Here is a 22967-nt window from a genome sequence, read left to right as displayed (position 1 = left end):
TTCTGATATAAAGAAACAATTTTAGAAAAAAGGCAGACACATAAAACAAAGACATTTTAACTGCCAGAAAGGGTTTCTTGTAAAAGAAAAAAAAGACAGTGAATGCTTGATTGCTGATATGTTTTAACACCTTTTTATGGAAATGTGAATTCTACTATTATTTAAGATTCATTCCTTGCCAACAGAGAGCAGCCAAATATAAATCCCATCTGAATAATAAATATGAACTGCTACTACATATTTTAATGAGCATTTTTCTATGCATACCACACACCATGCTAAGTGATTTGCATACATTGTTTCTTATAATCCTTACAATATTTCTTATATAAAAACATAATGCCTTTAGCAGTAATACTGTTGACATATGCCTTATCAAAAAGAGCGTTTTTGGGGGTTTCCTTTTTAGTTTTATTATAAATAAGTAAAATCAATAAAAAATGCATTGTAATTCCACATAAGCATGTTCAGTTGTTTTGAAAAATTTGAAATTTAGGCCACAAATGTAATTCAGTCTCTTGGTCAAAGGTTATTACTTTTAAAGGTGTTTGTTCCTTAAAATAATGGCAATATTTAAAGCATAAAGGTTCAAAATATAATTAGAACTAATTAATTAGTTCTGGTCCTGGAGGATGAGAGTTGGAGGAAAAGTCTCAGCTTCTAAAACAAGAAAAAGCCCTCCCTCTTCCCACATCCCACCAAAATGCCCTTTAGGGCAAACTTCCTGGATTTGTCACTTGGGTTAAATTTATTGGAAAATGTGTGTATGATACTACCTATTTCTGCTTTATGAGAACTTTATTATTTTAAGTGAGTATTCTATCTATGCACAATTATTCCCTATTAGTACTTTTTTAAATTGAGACAGAGTTTTGCTCTTGTTGCCCAGGCTGGAGTGCAATGGTACAATCTCAGCTCACTACAACATCTGTCTCTCAGGTTCAAGTGATTCTCCTGCCTCAGGCTCCCAAGTAGCTGGGATTACAGTCTCGTGCCACCATGCCCGGTCTTGAAATCCTGATCTCAGGTGATCCACCCACCTTGGCCTCCCAAAGTTCTGGGATAACAGGCATGAGCCACTGTGCTCGGCCAGCACTTTTTTGCTCTTAATTGAGAATCTATATTATATTCTTGGTGTTTTTAGCTTTTGTAGATATCCTATGTAGGGTTCTTTCGACGGATCAGGATAAGGAATATTCTGTGCCTTAATCCCATCCCCATAGTCCAGGGGCACTTACTTTTCTCAAATGAAGGAATCACAGGCTCACTGGAGCTTGTGTTTGCTACTGGCTCTATTGATGAGCAGTGCAATTCACCATTTCCCATGGAGCAGGAGCAGCAACCTGTATCAATCAAATAGTATGTGAGAGTAGAGCCCAATTACAGCAGAAATGGACAATTTTAAGACATGCCAAAGAAAACAAAACCAAACCACTCACATGCACTTCCCATGTAGCCTCAATAGTTTTCACATGGTATCTATCCAAAAGTATCCAAATGTTCTCACTCACACGCAAAATATAAAAAACTTCATCTCAGAGTAGTGAATGTGGCCAGGCATGGTAGCTTATACCTGCTGCTTTGGGAGGCTGAGGTGGGAGGATCACTTGAGGCTAGGAATCTAAGACCAGCCTGGGCAACACAGCAAGACTCTGTGTTTACAAAACACTTTTTAAAAAATAGCTGGGCATGTTGGCATGTGCCTATAGTCCAGCTTCTTGGGAGGATGAGGTGGGAGGATTGCTTGAGCCCAGGATTTCAAGGTTACAGGGAGCAATGACTGCACCATTACACTCCAGCCTGGTGACAGAGCAAGACTGTTGAAGGAAGGAAGGAAGAAAGGGAGGGAGGGAAGGAGGGGAAAGGGAAAGGGAAATGGGAAGGGGAAGGGGAAAGGAACCTAAGGAAGGGAGGGAGAGAGGGAGGGAGGGAGGGAGGGAGGGGGGAGGGAGGGAGGGGAGGGGGAGGGGGGGGGGGGGGGGAAGGGGAAGGGGAAGCATGTATCTTAAATGTTTTGTTTAAGGGAAACTTTCTTGAACTCTTTTGAATATCATAAGTACTTGTCAAATGAAGAATCTACATCATAGTCAACAAAATTGCTTGTAAAATTATTCATTTAAAAAAATAAAATTAAAAAGATCATACTTGTTTCTGGAATAGAGCTTGTAAAAAGTTCTGGTTCATTTATTGGTGCTGGTCTCTCCTCAAAAGCAGTATTTCCAGGCTCCACTGCTTTGTGGCTCTGAGACTGGTCAAAACCTTCATAGCTTCCTGCTTGTGTGGTTCGGTTCATGCACATGAGCGATACGCCAGCTATCAGGATGCTGCAGAACAGGGTGACTGCTGTGGTGATCATCTGCCAATATGAGAAAAAGATACCAGGCCACTTTTCACAACTCCATCTTGATAATCTTAGGGTACATTTTTGATGAACAATATATCTCCACCGTTTTACATACTCTAGTACAGTGGTTCTTTTAAAAAGATAAGTGTATGCAGGGAATATAAGTTACTTGGAGAGAAATTGAGGTTTGCTTGTAGCCACACAAGGTCTTTAGATGTTTCTTTCATTGTACAGCAATTGGTTACCAGCACAGCCACTGGTTTCCTTTACAAGGCATCTAAATGATTTCTTTCAGATGTTTTCTTTACTTCTAAGTTTCTGTTCACTTTCATGTATACTTCATGCATACTTCAGTCACTAGAGATGTTTTTATGTTAATCATATTAAAAATAAATAATTATAGCTAATATTTATGGAGCACTAACCAGATGCATAGTCTTATTCCCACAAAAACACAATAAATTTCAAAATTGCAAAACAGAAAAAAAAGGTAAGAAATCAAAATTATGTGGAAAGGTTTTTTAAAAACACACATCTTTGGACTCTACCCCTAAAGAATTTTGCAGGTCCCTTGGCTGGGTGCGGTGGCTCACACCTGCAATCCCAGCACTTTGGGAGGCTGAGGTGGGTGGATCACAAGGTCAGGACTTCAAGACCAGCCTGGCCAATATGGTGAAACCCAGCCTCTACTAAAAATACAAAAATTAGGCACAGTGGCAGGCACCTGTAATCCCAGCTATTTGGGAGGCTGAGGCAGGAGAATCACTTGAACCCAGGAGGCAGAGGTTGCAGTGAGCCAAGATCACGCCACTGTACTCCAGCCTGGGCGAGAGTAAGACTCTGTCTCAAAATAAAAATACAAATAATAAAAAAAAAGAATTCTGCAGTTCCCACAAGCCTCCTACTCTATAGCTTTTCAAGCATACTTTTCCTAGATACATTTTGTCCTGAAATTTATATTTATGATAGGATTAAGAGTCAGGAATTTGACGTTTATCATTACTGCTAACTTATTAAATGGTTTTAAATCAATCACTCTTTTCTCCAGTAGAGGAAACACAATCCCTCAGTGTGTTTAAAAACATTCAAAATGTTTTAAGCATTTAGAAATCTTCAACTAAAAATGGACTTAAACGTGTAAAATGTTAATGTTGCAGGTGAGACAAAGTGGCAGAGGATCACCAATGTGATATGCAATAAACTGAAATAGATTTTCAAAGTTAATTTTAACGTAAGTCTAGCAAGGCACATTAAAAAGCTAGAGACATTCTCAAGAACAGAACTGCCAATAAGCTCTTCCCACCTGTTCTTTTCCATAAAAGAAGGCGGAGTCAATGCTATCTCCATTGTGTTTTCCGGTTATCAAAAGAACACCAACAAGGAGAGCAGGAATTCTGTAATCACAATGGTTATTAGGAGAGAAAAAGAAAGGATGAATAGTAACTGTGTATATGGAAACATGTAAGAAAACAGAGAACTACCAACTTACCCCCAGCCAGATATGATGATGATTCCAACAGGAATTTGTACCCTCTCTCGCTTTTTCAAAAGAAACAAAGAAATTGCTAGAAGTCCTGAGAACAAGAAAATTGAAAGAGACAATTACTCAACATTACTCAGACTTCATGGAACTTTACTTCCTTTTTATTTTTTCAAACTAAGCTTATTTCGTAGTAGTCTGTGTTTTTTGCTTTAGAATTTATTCCTTCTAAATAAATGCTATCCCCAATATTTTGAAGCAAGTTTTAATTTAAAATTATTCATGCTTTCCCTCATATATTATTTTTTTACTCAAATCTTTTTCTCTGTGAGGATTTATTTTTTTTTGGTTTTTTGTTTGTTTTTTAGATAGGGTCTCCTCTGTTGCCCAGGCTGGAGTGCAGAGGTGTGATCACAGCTCCCTGCAGCCTCGACTTCCAGGATTCAAGTGATCCTCCCACCTCAGCCTCCTGATTAGCTGGGATCACAGCCATATGCCACCGTGCCTGGCTAATTAAAAATTTTTTTTGTAGAGACAGAGTCACACTATGTTGCCCAGGCTGTTCTTGAACTCCTGAGCTCAGGAGATCTTCCCATCTCTGTCTCCCAAAGTGCTGGGATTACAGGCACGAGCCATTGCACCTGTGGAAGTATTTCTTTCCAAAAGCCCTAATCATTTTATTGTTTTGACTCATGTGTTTGGAATCTAAGTATAATAGAAAAACATTTTTTTTTTCTTTAGACAGAGTCTTACTCTGTCACCCAGGCTGGAGTTCAGTGGCATGATCTCAGTTCACTGCAACCTTTGCCTCCCTGGTTAAAGCAATTTTCATGTCTTAGCCATACGAGTAGCTGGGATTACAGAAGTGTACCACCACACCAGGCTAATTTTGTAATTTTAGTAGAGATGGGGTTTCACCACGTTGGCCATGCTGGTCTTGAACTCCTGGTCTCAAGTGATGCATCCGCCTTGGCCTCCCAAAGTTCTGGAATTACAGGCATGAGCCACTGGGCCCTGCTGAAGAACATAACCGAATATGGAACAATTCAAAAAATAAAAACACCCACCTCTTCTGGTGCTAAGAAGCATTGGCAGGCCTAACACTTTGGGAGGCCGAGGCAGGCAGATCACCTGAGGTCAGGACTTCGAGACCAGCCTGACCAACATAGAGAAACCCTGTCTCTATTAAAAATAGGAAATTAGCTGGGTGTGGTGGCGCATGCCTGTAATCTCACTACTCAGGAGGCTAAGGTAGGAGAATTGCTTGAACCTGGGAGGTGGAAGCTGCGGTGAGCCAAGATTGCGCCATTGCACTTCAGCCTGAGCAACAAGAGCGAAACTCCGACTCGAAACAAAACAAAACAAAACAAAACAAAAAACAGAAGTATGGGCAACTCTTACCCAGGTTATGTTTTTAGAAAACACCTTAAGTGTAATGATAGCGCTTGATATAAACACACTCTGAATACAAACACAAATGTTTTGAAGTTCTTGAACTTTCCTTATAACTTACATATAATTATTTATTCAAGTAACATTTTATTTAATAAATTCTACACAGTTGTAAGATCTTAGAACTTTAGAGTTGAAAGGGACCTCTATTTTAAATTAGCACCTTCATTTTATAGATGTGGAAATGAGGGTTTGCCCAAGTCATGTAGCCAGCAGAGGGCAGAGTGGGACTAGAAACCTAGTCTTTTGACACAAGCTAAATTCTTCCTTTCTTGAGTCAGTTTCCCAAACTCAGATTTGTGGACCCCTAGGGTGCCTAAGACATATTCTTCAGGATCTGGAAATTTCTATGAGAAATTTTAAGTTTTTTGTTTTTTCTTCAATGGTAGTCCTCTGTGTATCCACCTTGTAACCAACGTGCAGTCTCATGATTTCAGAATTTACATTGGGTTTATTTTCATTTATTTTTGAGATGGGGTCTCACTCTGTTGTCCAGGTTGGAGTGCAGTGGCACAGTCATAGCTCAAAATTCTGGGCTCAAGGGATCCTCTTGCTGCAGCCTCCTGAGTAGCTGGGACTACAGGCCTGCACCAGCATGCCCAGCTAATTTTCAATTTTTTTTTTTTTTTTTGTGAGATGAAGTCTTGCTTTGTCACCCAGGCTGGAATTCAGTGGCACGATCTTGGCTCACTGCAACCTCTGCCTCCCAGGTTCAAGGAATTCCCTGCCTAAGCCTCCTCTGTAGCTGGGATTACAGGCACCCGCCATCACATCTGACTAATTTTTGTGTTTTTATTAGAGACAGGGTTTCACCATCTTGGCCTGGCTTGTCTTGAACTCCTGACCTCATGATCCACCACCTAGGCCTCCCAAAGTGCTGGGATTACAGGCGTGAGCCACCGCACCCTGCCTAATTTTCAAATTTTTTATAGAGAGAAAGTCTTACTATGTTGCCCAGGCTACTCTTGAACTCCTGGCCTCAAGCGATCCTCTAGCCTGGATTTCCCAAAGTGTTGGGATTACAGGCATGAGCCACTGTGCCTGTCCAGACCTTATATTGGGTTTCATATTAAGTTTGAGTCAAGTGAAGGCCAAATGATATTACAACACACAGTCCAAATGAAGTGGTAGTTTGAAGAAAGAAAATCAGTAAGATAACAAGGTCAAAACCCCAACACAGAAGTAAAGGCAAGACAAAAATGCTACAGCAATGAGTTCCATTTTATGTGTCAAGCTGTGATTTACATTAGCAAAACAAGATCCTTTGTCATATTAATTTATGTTGCTAATTAGAATTACTTGGTTTGTAGTTTTGTTTGAATAGAATCTGTGAATTTGCTTTGGTTTTAGAATTGGATATTTCTATGAGAAATTTTAAGCTGTAAAGAATATATACCTAGATTTATGATTGTACAGCTCAAAGAACACTGTGTTAGAATTAATATAAATTGACATCGAGGTCCTTGAGAATTGGTTTTCTTTACCACTGTTCCTCCCTCAATCCATTTGTACACTGTATAGTTGCAGTGCCAGGGAAACAAGTAACCAGCCACAAAAGGGTGCCATCTGTGTTACAGCAGCAAAGGCAGTCTTTAAAATTCTAATGTGTTTCACTCCAGCCTTGTGAAAAGAACTATATACAAACAGGCAGAATCCAGCTAGCCCTGGATCTCTCAGTGAAGAAGCTGTGAGAGCTTCTGCCTAAATCAGTCTAACTTTCTGGGTCTATTTCTCAGTTTGCAAAATGAAGGATTTAAATTAGACCAGTGTTTCCTAAGGTGTGGAGACTATAGATGTCACAAAGGTGAAAATGTTTTGACTGGTTATACATTTATTTTAATGTACATTTTAAAAAATTAATTAGCAAATGAAACCTGGGATTTTATTGATATAAGGCTCAACTGATTAAAGAAAAAAGCAAATCAATTTTAAGGAAAAAAGAACAAGTAGTATGTAGATATGGCGAAAACTGTGAGGATGGTATGAAAATGAGTAAAGCTAAAAATGATCAAATGGGATGATTTAAAATGACATTTTCAGGTCTAAAATTCTGCAATAGCATAATAATCTGATAGTTAAAGGGCACTTTTATTAGGTTTAGGGAATTCAGAACAACTTATTTGAATAGATTTTGCCATGCATGCTTGAAGAGGGTTTCAGAGAGACTTAGGGCCTTTAATAGATTGATCTAGTTGCTGCTCTCTTATTCTGATTATAAAGTTAACCTGAATAACCCTAGTTAAAGTTAGTCCACTGATATTTTGAAATATAAAGTCTTTAGGCTCTTTTAACTTGACATTGCATAAAAACTCATGCTATGCAAGATGCACTTGCCTTTAGGAAGCACAAACCATCTTCTGTTTGTGCTAAATTTTTCATTCTGTGAGTCCTCACCACATTGTTGCTTCACTTCAAAAGGCTGTTGACTGAGATGGGACCTGCTTTTGATCCTGAAAGCATGAAATCAAAGGTCCATCCTTTGCAGCCACTTCCTGACACCTGCCTCCTACCGTTCTACTATTTCCTTTCATGTGCTATTTTACACGTTCAAATTTGTAGGATGAATATAAAATAGCCAGACAGAATTTTTCACAAACATACCAGAATGTATACATCCAAATAAATATTACACTTCAACACAGCAATGTGCTAGAACATTTCGGATATCATTTTTGGAGCCAGTTGAAAGGAGAAACAGTCTTTCTCATTAGGTCCTTTTCTCTGTCTTTTTATTCCCCTAGTTTTCTTGTTCTCATATTACCTCTAATCCTTCTATTTAATAACTAACACAGTTCCATTTGTTTAGTGCCTACCATGTACCAGACATAAATATTCACATTTCATTTCATCCTTAAAATAACTCCGTAAGGTGCTGTAACCCAATTTTACAGATGAGGAAACTGAGGTTTCAAAAGTTAAGTAGGCCAGGTGCAGTGGCTCATGCCTGTAATCCCAACACTTTGGGAGGCCGAGGTAGGTGGATCACAAGTCAGAAGTTCGAGACCAGCCTGGCCAACATGGTGAAATCCCCCATCTCTACTAAAAATAGAAAAATTAGCCAGGCATGCTGTCAGGCACGCTGTCAGGCACCTGTAATCCCAGCCACTTGGGAGGCTGAGGCAGGAGAATCACTTGAACCCGGGAGGCAGAAGTTGCAGTGAGCCAAGATCATATCACTGCACTCCAGCCTGGGTGTCAGAGTGAGATGCCATCTCAAAAAAAAAAAAATGTTAAGTAATCTGCATGAGGCAGAGCCAGAGCCAGAATTTCCCTGCTCAGCAGGACTCAATAATAAGCTCTGGAATACACCTCATGCATCTTGCCCATTCCCTCCTTTCTCCATCTGCCTCTAGTGTTTGCCCTGTTGTCTTCAAAAGGGAGCAGCACTGACAGCAGCCTAGAGCCATAGGCCCTGGGGAAAAGGACCACATGACTGGACAAGGCCCTGAGCTCCGGCAGGAATAGAGTACATTAGGAAACAGAACTCAGCTTTGCCGATGGCTTCTGTGGGTGGGCTGATCTGCTTCAGTGCATGCCTTGATCCTATACTACCAGACTTCAAATAGATTACTAGAAGCTCAGGTCTATAAGGAATGGAGTGGGATGGGGAACAGACTTCAATTTTCATTCACAATCCAACTCACCTGTCCACAGGTAGGTGCTATAGAGGGAGCTGTACAATAGAACAAACACCAAAATTTGTCCAACAAAATTTTTTTCTTTAACAAAATTCCATATCATCATTCCAGCACAGACAATAGACTAAGGAAAAATTAAAAGACTTTGTAAATAGCTAAGAAAACCATATAATTCAATACTGTAACAGAAAATTCCAATTAAGCCAGTCATATTCATGTTTCATTCACAGCAAACATAATTGTTCATTTAAAATTTTTTATGAATAATTATCAAGTATTCCATACTACTTATACTAAAACTTCAAGCTTTATGTTAAAAATTATTTTTATACAAAGCCTTTGACAATATACATATTCAATTGAAACAGATGACTACATTTTAAATATTAATCTTATACCTGTATTTAGTAATGGCTTAAATTAAAATTGCTAAAGTTTTTTTCCATTATAATTTGAGATATGCAAGGATTAGAAAAATAAGACTGTGAAAGTTCAATTATTAATAATTCAATTGTTTCTATTAAAAAATGCAAAGTTATCATTGAATGTAATTATTAGCCTCAGCTTTAGATAATTTAAGACATTTTGCAATATTAAATATGTTAGGCACATACTAATTGTAATCAAACTGTAATTGACTGCATTTGGTAATACTTCTGACTTTATAACTGAGAAAACCTAGCAAAGTTATTATTCCTCTATAATAGAATAATCCATGAGAAAAACATAGCTCTAAATATCAGTAGTTTTACTAACCTGAGCAATGAGTAAATTAGTTGTAAGCATATGAGGAAGCTGTTTATATTTCTTGCTCAAAAGAAGAATAGCCAGAGACCAGATCTTGAAGACAAAAGGTTCAAACATTATTTATGTTTCTTAATCTTTATAATCATAATTAAATAACATAATAATTAGCTTCTTTAAATAACCCTCTTTATCCTGGTTCAGAAAGAATTTCCAATATTTTATTTAACCTGTCTGGTTCCAAAAAGGTAAATTATTATAGCCAATGTTAAATAACAAGCATGGAGAGATCCCATAATAAATTAACTCTCCAAAAATTACAGAGAATTTAAGAACTGATATGGCCAGTCATGGTGGCTTACGCCTGTAATCCCAGCACTTTGGGAGGCCAAGGTGGGCAGATCATGAGGTCAGGAGTTTGAGACCAGCCCAGCCAACATAGTGAAACCTCATGTCTATTAAAAATACAAAAATTAGCCAGGTGTGGTGGCAGGCACCTGTAATCACAGCTACTAGGGAGGCTAAGGCAGGAGAACTGCTTGAACCCAAGAGGCAGAGGTTGCTGTAAGCCAAGATCATGCCACTGCACCAGCCTGGGTGACAGAGCAAGACTCTGTCTCAAAAAACAAACAAACAAAAAGAACAAATGCCTTGGCCAGGCAGAGTGACTTAGGAGTTCGAGACCAGCCTGACCAACATGGTGAAACTCCCATCTCTACTGAGTGTGGTGGCACATGCCTGTAATCCCAGCTCCTTGGGAGGCTAATGCAAGAGAATTACTTGAAACCCGTGAGGCAGCAGTAGAAGTGAGCTGAGCCAAGATCATGCCACTGCACTCCAGCCTGAGTGACAGAGGGACACTCTATCTCAAAAAAATAAAAAAAAGAACTAATGCCTTGACCAGGGCCATGTTCTACCTGTGCCTACCTTCAGTGTCTGGGGTGGGACACAGGGTCACAGACAACTATTCAGGAAAGGAGCTTTAGTGGGAGTTAGTTATAAGTTATATTAAAACATATACATGTTTTAATATAAGTTTTTTCTATTTCCACCACATTGGCTCATGGGATATCTAAATGCCAGGCTGTTTCACTTCAAACAACACATAGCACCCACCTTTAAGATTAATCATCTTACATTCTCATGTTTTATTCTTTTTGTGTGTGTGACACAGAGTCTCATTGGAGTGCAGTGGTGCAATCTCAGGTTACTGAAACCTCTGCCTCCCAGGCTCAAGTGACTCTCATGCCTCAGCCACCCAAGTAGCTGGGATTACAGATGCGCACCACCATACCTGACTAGTTTTGTATTTTTGGTAGAGATAGGGTTTCTCCATGTTGGCCAGGCTGGTCTTGAACTCCTGGCCTCAAGTGATCTGCTGGCCTTGGCCTCCCAAAGTATTGGGATTACAGGCATGAGCCATGGTGCCAAACCACATTCCTCATATTTTAAAGGATTGGGTTTCCATTCTACCTACATAGTGGCCAGGTAAGTATCCTGGCTGACTTTCTTCTTTCTTTCCTTATTGCCAACTGAAATGTATATGGTCTTTTTCTCCACTGCCCTGTGATGAGTGGGTGTAGTAGATTTTCAGAATATGTGACAGAGGTGGAATTTCTTTAAAATTAATCACACATTTATTTGTTACCAATATACATATTCACCCCCCATCTCCTTTCCTTTAACTGCTTTAACTGTACACATTGTCTTTTTTTCGGCCAGAATATCTGTAGTTTTACTAACATGAATTCAATAGGCCGTTTCATCTGTACTCTAGCTATCATTGCTTAATTATTTAATTTTGAGCTAGATATATTCGATCTGAGAAGCAGCCAAAAGTTTCATTAACATTAAATAGGCTGTTGGACTTGATCTCAAAGGTCCCTTCTGACCCCATGATTCCCATGATTCTAGAACAGCTAGGAATTCTATAGTGATTCATCATTTGCAGAATGCTTTTCATATATATTATTTCATTGAATCCCTTAAAACACTCATGGAAATATGTAAAATTATTGTCATTATTTTACAGCTGGAAAACAGAAGCTTAGAGAGGTTAAGGTGACTCTACAGAGACACATAGCTAATTTATGAGAGGGCCAGGAAGAAAATCCAGGTCTGACTAAATCTCATGTCTCGTGTGCTACAAAACTCACTCCCAAATGGAAAGACGAAACTCAGTTAATCAGAAGGCTGATATTAGATTTTATGAGCAGGTTTCAGCTTTCTGAAACTAGATTTTTAAATTCCTTTCTATTACCAATCTATTCTCAAAGCTTACTCTGTGGTTTCCAATCATTTTGGCATGGCAACGTACTTACCAAGGAGATCAGGCTGACAATACTTATATCGAAACTAACATTCTGGATGGCATATGCCAATGGCTTAGGGTCCATAGTGGGAAAGGTCAGTAACCAGGCAGAAACGTACATGATGGGAGCAGACACAAATGTGCTTATCACCATCCCTGAGGTTATCTGCAAAAATGAAATCAAACGGAGGAATTACAATCTCAATTAAATATATTTTAAACTTTAAATAATCAGGGCACACTAAAGCACTCTAAAATAAAGATGAGAGTTAGTAAAGATATTATAAAATCCAGCATGTTATCCAATACCATACTTTCTCTTTCTGAGAATCCTTAATAGAAAACACAATTAAGTTACCTTGGCTCCTCTTCCAATCTATGCTTAATTTATATTTATGCATAATAAATACTAGAAATTCCACTATTGATGGTTATCTTCTAGGTTCTAGAAAGTAAACCATAGCAATGATCATAAACTATAGGGCAAAAAAAAAAAAAAAAGGAATTCAAAAAGAAAAGTTACCATGCAAATATTTATTTTACAGTTTAAATAACCAGAACTGACCTCCATTAAACAACTTAGTTCCTTATTATATTTTAAAATCATGTACTCTGATGCTGTAGATACCATGTACAATACATTTAGACACTGTTAATAATTTGGTGTCAATTGATTTTAGCTATTTGTTACAGTTGATTATGTGGTATTTTGCAGCTGGTGCTTGAAACTATCAACCAATAAAACAGACTTTTTTTTCTTCAAAATTTCAGTTACTTTTCTGTAAATAATTTTTAGGTTTCAGTATAAGTACAGAAATAAAATAACTAAAACCAAAAAAGACTAATAAAGAAGGTCATGGCTGACTAAAGATCCCAAATTAAATGACTGTTGTTACATTGTTACATGATGCCATTCCTTACAATGAGGTAGCTTATAGACATCAAATTCTTATAAAAAACAATGTTGCTTGCTCTGTCACCCGGGCTGGAGTGCAGTGGTACAATCTTAGCTCAAGGCAACCTCTGCCTCCCGGATTCAAACAAATCTCATGCCTCAGCCGCCCAAGTAGCTGGGATTACAGGCATCTACCACCACACCCAGCTAATTTTTGTAGTTTTAGTAGAGATGGGGCTTCACCATGTTGGCCAGGCTGGTCTTGAACTCCCAGCCTCAAGTGATCTGCCCACCTTAACCTCCCAAAGTGCTGGGCCTCATAAAAAACAACATTGCTTTATATGTTTAGAAATTTAAAATGGGCTGGGCATGGTGGCTCATGCCTGTAATCCCAGCACTTTGGGAGGCTGAGGCAGAAGGCAGGAGTTTGAGACCAGCCTGAGGCAACGCAGGCTCCATTAATTCATTAATTATGAATTAATGAAAAATTCATTTTTTTAAATGAATTAAAATTTTTTTTCCTACTAAACACACAATCAAACTTAGAAAGTAGTATATACATACAATTTCTACTTCCATGTTGAACTGTGTTGCAAAGATAGCCACTCCTGGTGCTACAGGAAAGACACCATACAGAAACGCGTAATTCGATAAACTTGTGTGATTTACTACACTGTCGCCCTTGTCCAAGAGTTCCACCATTTCTCTGCACAGAAGTGGCAGCACCAGACTGAAGAAAAAAGAAAAACATCATTTACTTGATATCAAAGCACGCTGGTCCACCGTAGCAGACTGCTCTGGTGAATGTGGCATTAGGTTCTTCTCCTGCCCAGAAGGTATGTCTATTTGCATGCACATATTCTAGGCATGTCAACTTGGGCACATTTTGCTGAAAGAATCAAGAATTCAGTGTGGAGCCATTTAAAGGGTAACAATATTCTGGAAATATCTCACACATCAGGGATTAGGAGGGAAAAAATATTTTTTCGGTTCCACAAATATTTTTTTTTTTTTTGCCAAACAATGGTAAAAGTTGCAATTCTAGCTACTTTCTTGCTTCCTCTATTGGTTTACTGAAATGTTCAAAGAAAGAAAGAAGGTTGACAATCTGAGTAAAAACTTATTTCAAGAGAATTACTAAACTTTTTTCTTTCAAAGTATTCTAGAGAGGGAGAAACTCCTTTTTTGAAAAAAAAAAAAAAATATTTGTAAAACAAAACTTTATCATGATTGGGGGTTGAAATGGTTCAGTTAATGGTAACAACAGTGCTCAATAAGATTCTAAAATCCTGTAGAAAAGTAGATATCTTCAAGTAGCTCTTCATCTTTGTAAATACCAAAAAATTTTAGCAAAGGGAACTAAAACAACTGAGAGCAGAAAACTAGTGAAATGCAGACCTGTTGAAGAGTCAATTATTAAACAAATCCTTCAGGATTCCAAAGAAAGAGCGAATCCATAGTAACTGAGAAAATGGGGCTCTCCTTTGAAATCAACAAGACCAAGATTGATAACATTTTCACAGCAGCCCCAAACAAGCACTCTGGGATGGAGAAAAGAACTACTCTTATCTGTATTTTTTTAATTAAAAAATGTAAATATCTAATAAGTATCAAAGACACCCCCAAAATCTTTAAAATTAGAATATTTAAATTCTACTTATAAGCCAAAGTTGATAATACCATTATTGTTAAAATTATACTTATTACTTCGGCAATACTAATACTTTATTTCTGAAGAGCATAACATCACAATAAATAATTTTCAGTACTTATATTCATTTTTATTACTATAAAAATATAAATATGTTGCACTGGTCTCATGAATATAACTGTCCATACACAAGGGGAATTCCACAGTTAAGTATGCCCCAAGTGCTTTGGGATAATCTTGCAGCAAAATTATGTCACCTGCACCATGAAGTAGAACTCCATGGCTAATGGACCAAGTAAGCTGAAGAACTATTAACTAAGAAGTTGAGGCCAGGTATGGTAGCTCATGCCTGTAACCCTACCACTTTGGGAGGCCGTGGCAGGCAGATTACCTGAGGTCAGGAGTTCAAGGTCAGGCTGGCCAACATGGTGAAACCCCATCTCTACTAAAAAATACAAAAATCAGTCGGGTGTGGTGGCAGGCACCTGTAATCTCAGCTACTTGGAAGGCTGAGGCAGGAGAATCACTTGAACCTCTGAGACGGAGGTTGCAGTGAGCCGAGGTTGCGCCACTGCACTCCAGCCTGAGTGACAAAGTAAGACTCCGTCTCAAACAAAAAAACAAAAAAGAAGGCGATAAGCATTTTTCATTTGGCAAGTCAGGATCATATGGCTGATAATAATCATTCACATTGACTTAGCTATATTTAGAAAGTTTAGCCAACCTCAGAACTACAAAACACTTTTCCTAAATTCATGAAAAAAATTATATTATAAATTATTGTTCTCGTTATTACTAAGATGCTTTTGTCTTTAGAATCTTCATGGATCTGGAAAAGTCAGAAATGCTGCAAAATTTATTGGAAAATACTGTTAAACTGGGACATGAGGAGATACTGAGTAAACTTTATGTAAAAGCTGAAGGGAAACCGATTGTCTTTACCTTCTGACAGTGAAATGGAAAGAACAAGCTGCAGGGGATAAGGAAATGACTTTCCACAATACACCAACATCACATCTTCCTTTAACTCACAACTACTCTACAAGGAGGGATTATTAATATTCAAAGGGGAAAATGGTTGCAGATCCACACCCCGATGAATTGGCTAAATACGAATTCCAAAAAGCACAATTCTCAAGTTAAATAAGTGATACTTACAGTTTAGCTGTGATGAGAAGAATTAGTACAACAAATGCTGACTTCTTCAGTCTCTTTATTTTTCCTACCATCGTGAGACCAAGATAAAATAGGGCTGATCCAGAAAAAGAATTTCCAAGTCCATCAAGAAAATTTTCTACATATACAGGTACCTTTCGATCAAGAATAAAATTGAAGGCGATGCCAATGAAGACCATAAATACTATTGGGTTCTGTAATACACGCAGAAGTCCGAGTCCCACAATTTTTACTTTATTTTGAGAAGCATTTTGAGTGTCTTTCCACTTTTGGATTTCACAGAAGATAAAGCCTATAGGGTTTAACATCATAAGAGATATTGGTGCCACCAAATAAATGTACTGGAGATATTCTGGATATGTAGTTTGATATAAAGCTTCAACTGCAAAACAAGAATATTGATTTTTAAATGATGACCACAGAAATACAAATATATGTTATGTATATAACATTTTCTGTACTTAATTATAGCAATGATAAATTAACAAAATTTTCAAAATGACCCAAATAACCTATTTTTGAAAAGTACATTTTAGTAATAAAGCTGAAAAAAGAAAATGTAATAAATATAGCTTATAAAATGATAACCAAATTTAAACATTATTTTTAACCCTCACTAATTATTACTATCTAAGGGTTAAAATTGGTCTCCAAAATGGGCAGAATTATAGAATTTTCAGAAGAAACAATTCCAAGTAAAAATCTAGGGACAAACTAAACATTTAAGTAGTATTAGCAAAAATGTGATTTTTGGTATCCATGGAGAGAGCAGTTTTACCGGACTAATAAAAGACAGAAGTCAGGTCACAGAGGACTGAGAAGAGAGTTAGGAGATAAGGAAATAAAAAAAGAGCACAGATGTGATGGAGTCCACACCCTGGAACAAAAGAAACGAAGACAGGAGATGGTTGAGGCCTCTAGGAATTAGGGGCAGTTGGAGGTAAAAGAGTTCAGAGAATATCAGACAATAAGCAACTCAGTTAAATATTTCCCAGATGACTAGGGGACTTGGTGGCTGCAATGGAGTAAAGGAAAACATCACTGGAGACGAGGAGGTCAAGGAAATGACAGGGCAGAGAATTTCATGATAGTTCACAAGATAACGGCAAAACTTGAGATAAAGATGACAGTACATGGGATATGAATGAGGGGGCAGGCGCAGAATGAGGTCAGCAGGTAATAGCAGAGAGAATGAGTGGTCTAGCCAGAGGGCATGAACCTCAAAGTAGTTTTTTTTTTTTTTTTTTTTTTTTTTTGAGACGGAGTTTCGCTCTTGTTACCCAGGCTGGAGTGCAATGGCGCGATCTCGGCTCACCGCAACCTCCGCCTCCTGGGTTCAGGCAAGTCTCCTGCCTCAGCCTCCTGAGTAGCTGGGACTACAGACACGCGCCACCATGCCCAGCTAATTTTTTGTAGTTTTAGTAGAGACGGGGTTTCACCATGTTGACCAGGATGGTCTCGATCTCTTGACCTTGTGATCCACCCGCCTCGGCCTCCCAAAGTGCTGGGATTACAGGCTTGAGCCACCGCGCCCGGCCCAAAGTAGTTTTTAACAACAGAGCAGAGGGATGGTCTAGCAATGGTCCACAGTAGCTGTGAGGATGCCAGTCCAGCCTTCCACTGCTCATGTGGTGTGCTGGCAATGGGAAAGTGAACAACCTCCATTTGAGAAGGATGAAAAGGAATGAATGCTTTCAAAGAAGACTGGTAGAGATATCAAAGGAGTGGAGATAGAAAGGTAGATCTTAGAATGTTTGGGAGGGAAGTACGGTAGAGTCACATCAATACACATTTAATTAAACAAATTCAACCAAACAGAAGCTTAATTTCCCCCAACCTCCATAGCATGTTTCTAAGTGCAAATGAATTATTTCAACTGCTGTTCATTGAAGAACAATGCTAGCTAAAAAAATCTGGCTGTGTTAGACTTATGAAAAATGGTACAATATAGACAAATTACATGTGCTGTATTTGGTGGGCATTTTCTTTCTTTCTTTCTTTTTTTTTTTTGAGACGGAGTCTTGCTCTGTTGCCAGGCTGGAGTGCAGTGGCGCAATCTCAGCTCACTGCAACCTTTGCCTCCTGGGTTCAAGTAATTCTTCCGCCTCAGCCTCCCGAGTAGTTGGGACCACAGGCGTGTGCCACCACGCCCAGCTCATTTTTATATTTTTAGTAGAGACGGGGTTACACCATGTTGGCCAGGATGGTCTCAATCTCTTCACCTCATGATCCGCTCACCTAAGCCTCCCAAAGTGCTGGGATTACCGGCGTGAGCCACCACGCCCGGCCTTGGTGGGCATTTTCAAGAGTCTGAGTATATATACAAGATGACTTTAGAACCTAACCACTGCAGAAGATTTTTTTTTTTTTTTTTTTTAAATCTCATGAGGGAGGTGAGTGAGTTGGATCAGACTTCTAGCAGTTTCCTGGAAGATGTGAGGGTTTGTGACCTAGTGTTGCGTTTATGAGAGCAACTTAGGGCCTTTTCAGTAAACAACCTGGTCTGTAGCACATTTTTGGCAATGGGTCCTGAAATTATACAATCTAATACAAACAAAGCCTGATTTATAATCGACTTGAAGTTGATAACAATGAAAAAGAACAGCCACAATTGCTCACAAAGAGAGAGGCAACCAGGTGAAAACATGTAAAAGATTAGGTTTCTCAATTTACACTAAGATAAAGTGACATAAGTGGGAAAATACATTTGTTTACTTATTCAGGATATAAAAGTTCAGTTAATGTCATGCACATGTCCCATTAAAGTTATATAAGTAGATTATATAACTCTCAGAAGTTCACCTTTTTCTTAAAAGCTGAAACCTATTTTTCAACAGATTCAATCCCCATTTTCTCAGCTAAGTAAATTTAGAGATCTATATTATCTCCAAAACAAAGCAGTGGTTAAAAAATATTTGATAACATAAAATTTTGTAAGTTATTTCCACTAATTTTCAAATTAGATATGCTAGTTATGTAAGTTATTGGTTTTCTTTCAGGTTTCAGAAGGCTTCATCTTTTAAACAAAAAGCAGCACTTTCGATAACTATTTTTAGATAATTATATTTCTGATTCTCTTGAGATATTTTACCTCAAGAGAAGGATGTTCATACCTGTCCACCACTCAATTTTTATAATAGAGCATATATTTTGGAAGAGTCTTGTGTTTTCATCTAAGTATAAGAATTTTTCCTAACCAGCCACAATAAGATGCATAACAGCTATACATTTCTATGATCTACTCAAAGCCGCTATCTTAATGCCTTTTTCCAGAAATTAACTTTCCTGGCACACTAGCATTTAATCACCACCACAGAAAAAACTTTACATTGTTTTAAGAACTCAGTGCAAATTTAAGCAATAGTGTTTATATCTGGCCAATCACCACTTTCTTTCTTCCTTTGAAGGATTTTCTCTTCTTGATTGCTACTATAATCATTAGTCAAAAATCTCAAAATTAGATTACTTCATGTGTTTACCAACTAACATTCTCTTGGACCTTCTTCATCCATTTTATTCACTGCTAACAGGACCATCTAAATCTAAACTTTTAAAAGGTAAGATTTTCTCAAGGCTCTCACTGCCCACAGGAACAGCTACAAAACCTTTCTTTTACCATCCACAGTCGAGTCTCCACAATTGGGCCCTTACTTATCCACCCCATCCTTAATGCAAAGACTCCATCAGCTAATTTAATAACACAGTTATACCAGACAACCGCCACATTCATAATGATTCGTTCTATATGCTGTTCATACCATCACCCTCTAATTTCTTAATCTCCTGTTTTACCTAAATCTCACCTACTACTTACGACCTGTCTCTGGCACTACATTTTCCACCACGTCTTCTACCTATGTCATTAATCTCTCCTTCTCTGGCATGCTATGGTACTTTATTTCATACTAGTGCCACATCAACACATTCTAAGTTCCTTGAAAGCATCATTTTAATAGCCCACAGTCGCTGGCATAATTCTGAGAAAATCTGAAAATACTTGCTGAATGGTATTAACGAACCCATCAATGAATGTCAACAGTTTCGGATGTAGTAAACGTATTTGCTAATACACAGCTCTTTGCATCAAATTGTTGTCAATGAATCCATCTTTATATCCATTTTTAAACTTTATTTTTACTAATTTATTTATTTATTTTATTTTTTATTTTGAGATGGAGTCTCGCTCTTGTTACCCAGGCTGGAGTGCAATGGCACGATCTCGGCTCACTGCAACCTCTGCCTCCTGGGTTCAGGCAATTCTCCTGCCTCAGCCTCCTGAGTAGCTGGGATTACAGGCATGCGCCACCATGCCCAGCTAATTTTTTGTATTTTTAGTAGAGACGGGGTTTCACCATGTTGACCAGGATGGTCTCGATCTCTTGACCTCGTGATCCACCCGCCTCGGCCTCCCAAAGTGCTGGGATTACAGGCTTGAGCCACCGCGCCCGGCTTTACTAATTTATTTTTAACTCATAAATATAAATTATATATTTATAATGTACATGTTTTGAAATATGTATACATTATGGAATGGATAAATCAAGCTAATTAAAATATGTATCATCTCACATATTTGTTTTTTTCTGATGGGAACACAAAATCTACTCTCAGCAATTTTCAAGAAGTGTTGTTATTAACCATTGTCACCATGTTGTACAATAAATCTAACTGAAATTTTGTATCTTTTTTTAATGTTTTACACATTATGAATATTTATAAAGCAGGTTGCTACTGGGGTATTTTAAGTCAGCTGACCAAGTATACAAAGGCAGAATTGTAGTCCAGAGGGAACACATAAAAATTTGTGATTAAATAAATACATGTTAAATTACTAGAATAGGGTTCAACATGGGAATTTCAGTCTACCTCTGTCATTCATTTGCATAATTAACATTATATCTTTATCTATAAATTGGCAGTACTTATTTTTTGCTATCAATCTGAAGACGGTTTTTCAAACCTGAAAAAATATACATGAAAGCTGTATAGTATAGTAACTAAAATTAGATTTATAATCATTATATCAACTTTTAAGTTCTAATTAATTAATGCTTATAAATAAGGCTCTTGGAGGGTGGGGGTAATCACATTATGAGGAGTTATTATATAGCTTTGAAGAACTAAGAGACAAAATTAGCCACCCACTGTGCTTCCTATTTTGATTCCTGCAGGGTTTCCATCCCTAGCATATAACACAAAGACCCAGACAAGATCATTCTATTATGTAATGGCATATAGTTAAATGCTTCATTTCCTTTCTGTTTACAGCTCAAACACTAGAGCATAATTACGATTAGTCAGGGTACTTATGCTATCAGCATTGTTTGAAGAATAAATTATAGGACTTAACTATGCTCTATTAGTATCTTTTAATGACAGAGGCAGGGAACCATTCTAATATGCTGAAATCAACATTTTGCCATGGGAGACTCTTGGTTTCTTCTCATACTTGGATTTTAAAAAGTACTTTAGGAAACAATTGCTCTAAAACACAGTGAGCTTTTATTATTTTTTTTTTAGAGACGGGTCTCACTGTCACCCAGGCTTAAGTACAGTAGCAATCATAGCTCACTGCAGCCTCGAACTCTTGGGATCAACAGATCCTCCTGTCTCAGCCTCCCAAGTAGCTGGGACTACAGGCTTATGCCACCACATCTGGCTAATTTTGCTGCTGTTGTTGTAGAGAGAGGGATTCACTATGTTGTCCAGGATGGTCTCAAACTCCTAGACTCAAGGGATCCCTCTGCCGCGGCCTCCCAAAATGTTGGAATTACAGGCATGAGCCACCATGGGGTCCAGCCTTCTTTTTTAGTTGCTATATGTACTATTCTGTTACTTGAGTAAAAATATATCATTTTAATGTAATTTCATTGACTGTTACAGCTGTCATAGTATGTAGTAAAAGAAAATGTGACTATCCTTTTTCTTTATTCATTAACTTATATCTTCTCCTTGCCAGCATTTCCTGTGTTAACTGCAAATTGGACAGATGAAGAACAAATCCAGTCTTAAAAAGGACATTTCTTGTGACCCATCAATGCTCATCTGTGAGCAAGAGAGTAGGAAGTCCTTGGAGAGGCCAGGAAACAAAAGAAAGAAAGGTCTTTTCTCTGGAGACAGTATTCTTTCTCTTTTCACCAAGAACAAGGTCAGGAGGCAGATGGCACAGCAGCAGTAATACATTACCTCATCAGACAGAGATACTCAGCCCTAATAGTTCTACACCACACCTTCCAATGTCTAGCTATATGAAAAAGCATTTGTGTAATATATTGTTTTTTAGCAAAGTTATATTCTACAACTTAATGTTATAAGAGCTTTCATTACTGTGATTTAAAAAACAAAAACATAAAAACAAAAATTATACCTTGAAATCAACAAACAACCATCAGGGAAATTTGGGCTGACACATGGCTAGAAACGTGATTATTACCAGATTCACTGATTTAATGTGGGACATAAGAAAAGCCGTGATAAAATGGCTGATTACATTTTTTATTTGGAAAGTCTACCTCAATATGACAATAGATTAACTATTCTAATAGGTCTTTTTCCACTACTACTCATTTTATGGAATATTTTAGAGGAAAAGACCCTTTGATTCTTTCTGAAACTAGTATATTACAAGGCTGGGTGGGTTTCTGGAGACTGAACCGACACATTATGTAACTGCATAGCATAAGAGAATGCCCGGGATTTACAACCAGAAGACCTAGGTTTGGGTCTCAATTACCTGCTAGTTGTGTGACCTGGGATAAAATAATTTAAATCTCTGTAAGCCTGTTTCCTTATTTGAAAATGAGGATAATAATATCTGCCCTGCTCAAATAAGATAAGTATATAAGAAAGTACTCTGTAAACTATGCAGTCAGAAATGTTAGTTCTATTTCATTATCAGCTTACTAATCTATGAAAGCATGAATCTATATACTTCTATTTATGTCTAAAGTAAGATACGGCAATATTTATCAGACATTTAAAACCATGGTACTAGGCCGGGCGCGGTGGCTCAAGCCTGTAATCCCAGCACTTTGGGAGGCCGAGGCAGGTGGATCACGAGGTCAAGAGATCAAGACCATCCTGGTCAACATGGTGAAACCCCGTCTCTACTAAAAATACAAAAATTCAGCTGGGCATGGTGGCGTGTGCCTGTAATCCCAGCTATTCAGGAGGTTGAGGCAGGAGAATTGCCTGAACCCAGGAGGCAGAGGCTGCGGTGAGCCGAGATCACGCCATTGCACTCCAGCCTGGGTAACAAGAGCGAAACTCCGTCTCA

The 22967-nt window shown here is 38.0% G+C and overlaps 1 protein-coding gene across 7 annotated transcripts in view; it reads right to left on the bottom strand.

Moving 5' to 3' along the window:
* Positions 1–22967, bottom strand: part of GPR155 (G protein-coupled receptor 155) — a 47939-nt gene that overhangs the window by 17655 nt on the left and 7317 nt on the right. For all 7 annotated transcript variants that reach the window (XM_032292915.1, XM_032292913.1, XM_032292909.1 and 4 more), the window contains 9 exons: positions 15674–16073; positions 13429–13594; positions 11980–12135; positions 9671–9754; positions 8921–9038; positions 3834–3918; positions 3648–3738; positions 2146–2356; positions 1239–1343 (listed from right to left, as the gene is read on the bottom strand). In XM_032292915.1, the coding sequence (XP_032148806.1) occupies positions 1239–1343; positions 2146–2356; positions 3648–3738; positions 3834–3918; positions 8921–9038; positions 9671–9754; positions 11980–12135; positions 13429–13594; positions 15674–16073 (1416 nt within the window). The remainder of the gene's footprint in view (positions 1–1238; positions 1344–2145; positions 2357–3647; positions 3739–3833; positions 3919–8920; positions 9039–9670; positions 9755–11979; positions 12136–13428; positions 13595–15673; positions 16074–22967) is intronic.

This window comes from Sapajus apella, unplaced genomic scaffold (genome assembly GCF_009761245.1).
Source record: "Sapajus apella isolate SASKATOON/1434 unplaced genomic scaffold, GSC_monkey_1.0 scaffold28, whole genome shotgun sequence".
NCBI lineage: Eukaryota > Metazoa > Chordata > Mammalia > Primates > Cebidae > Sapajus > Sapajus apella.
The sequence above is the reverse complement of the archived record's forward strand: the minus strand, read 5'-3'. Positions and strand labels throughout refer to the sequence as shown.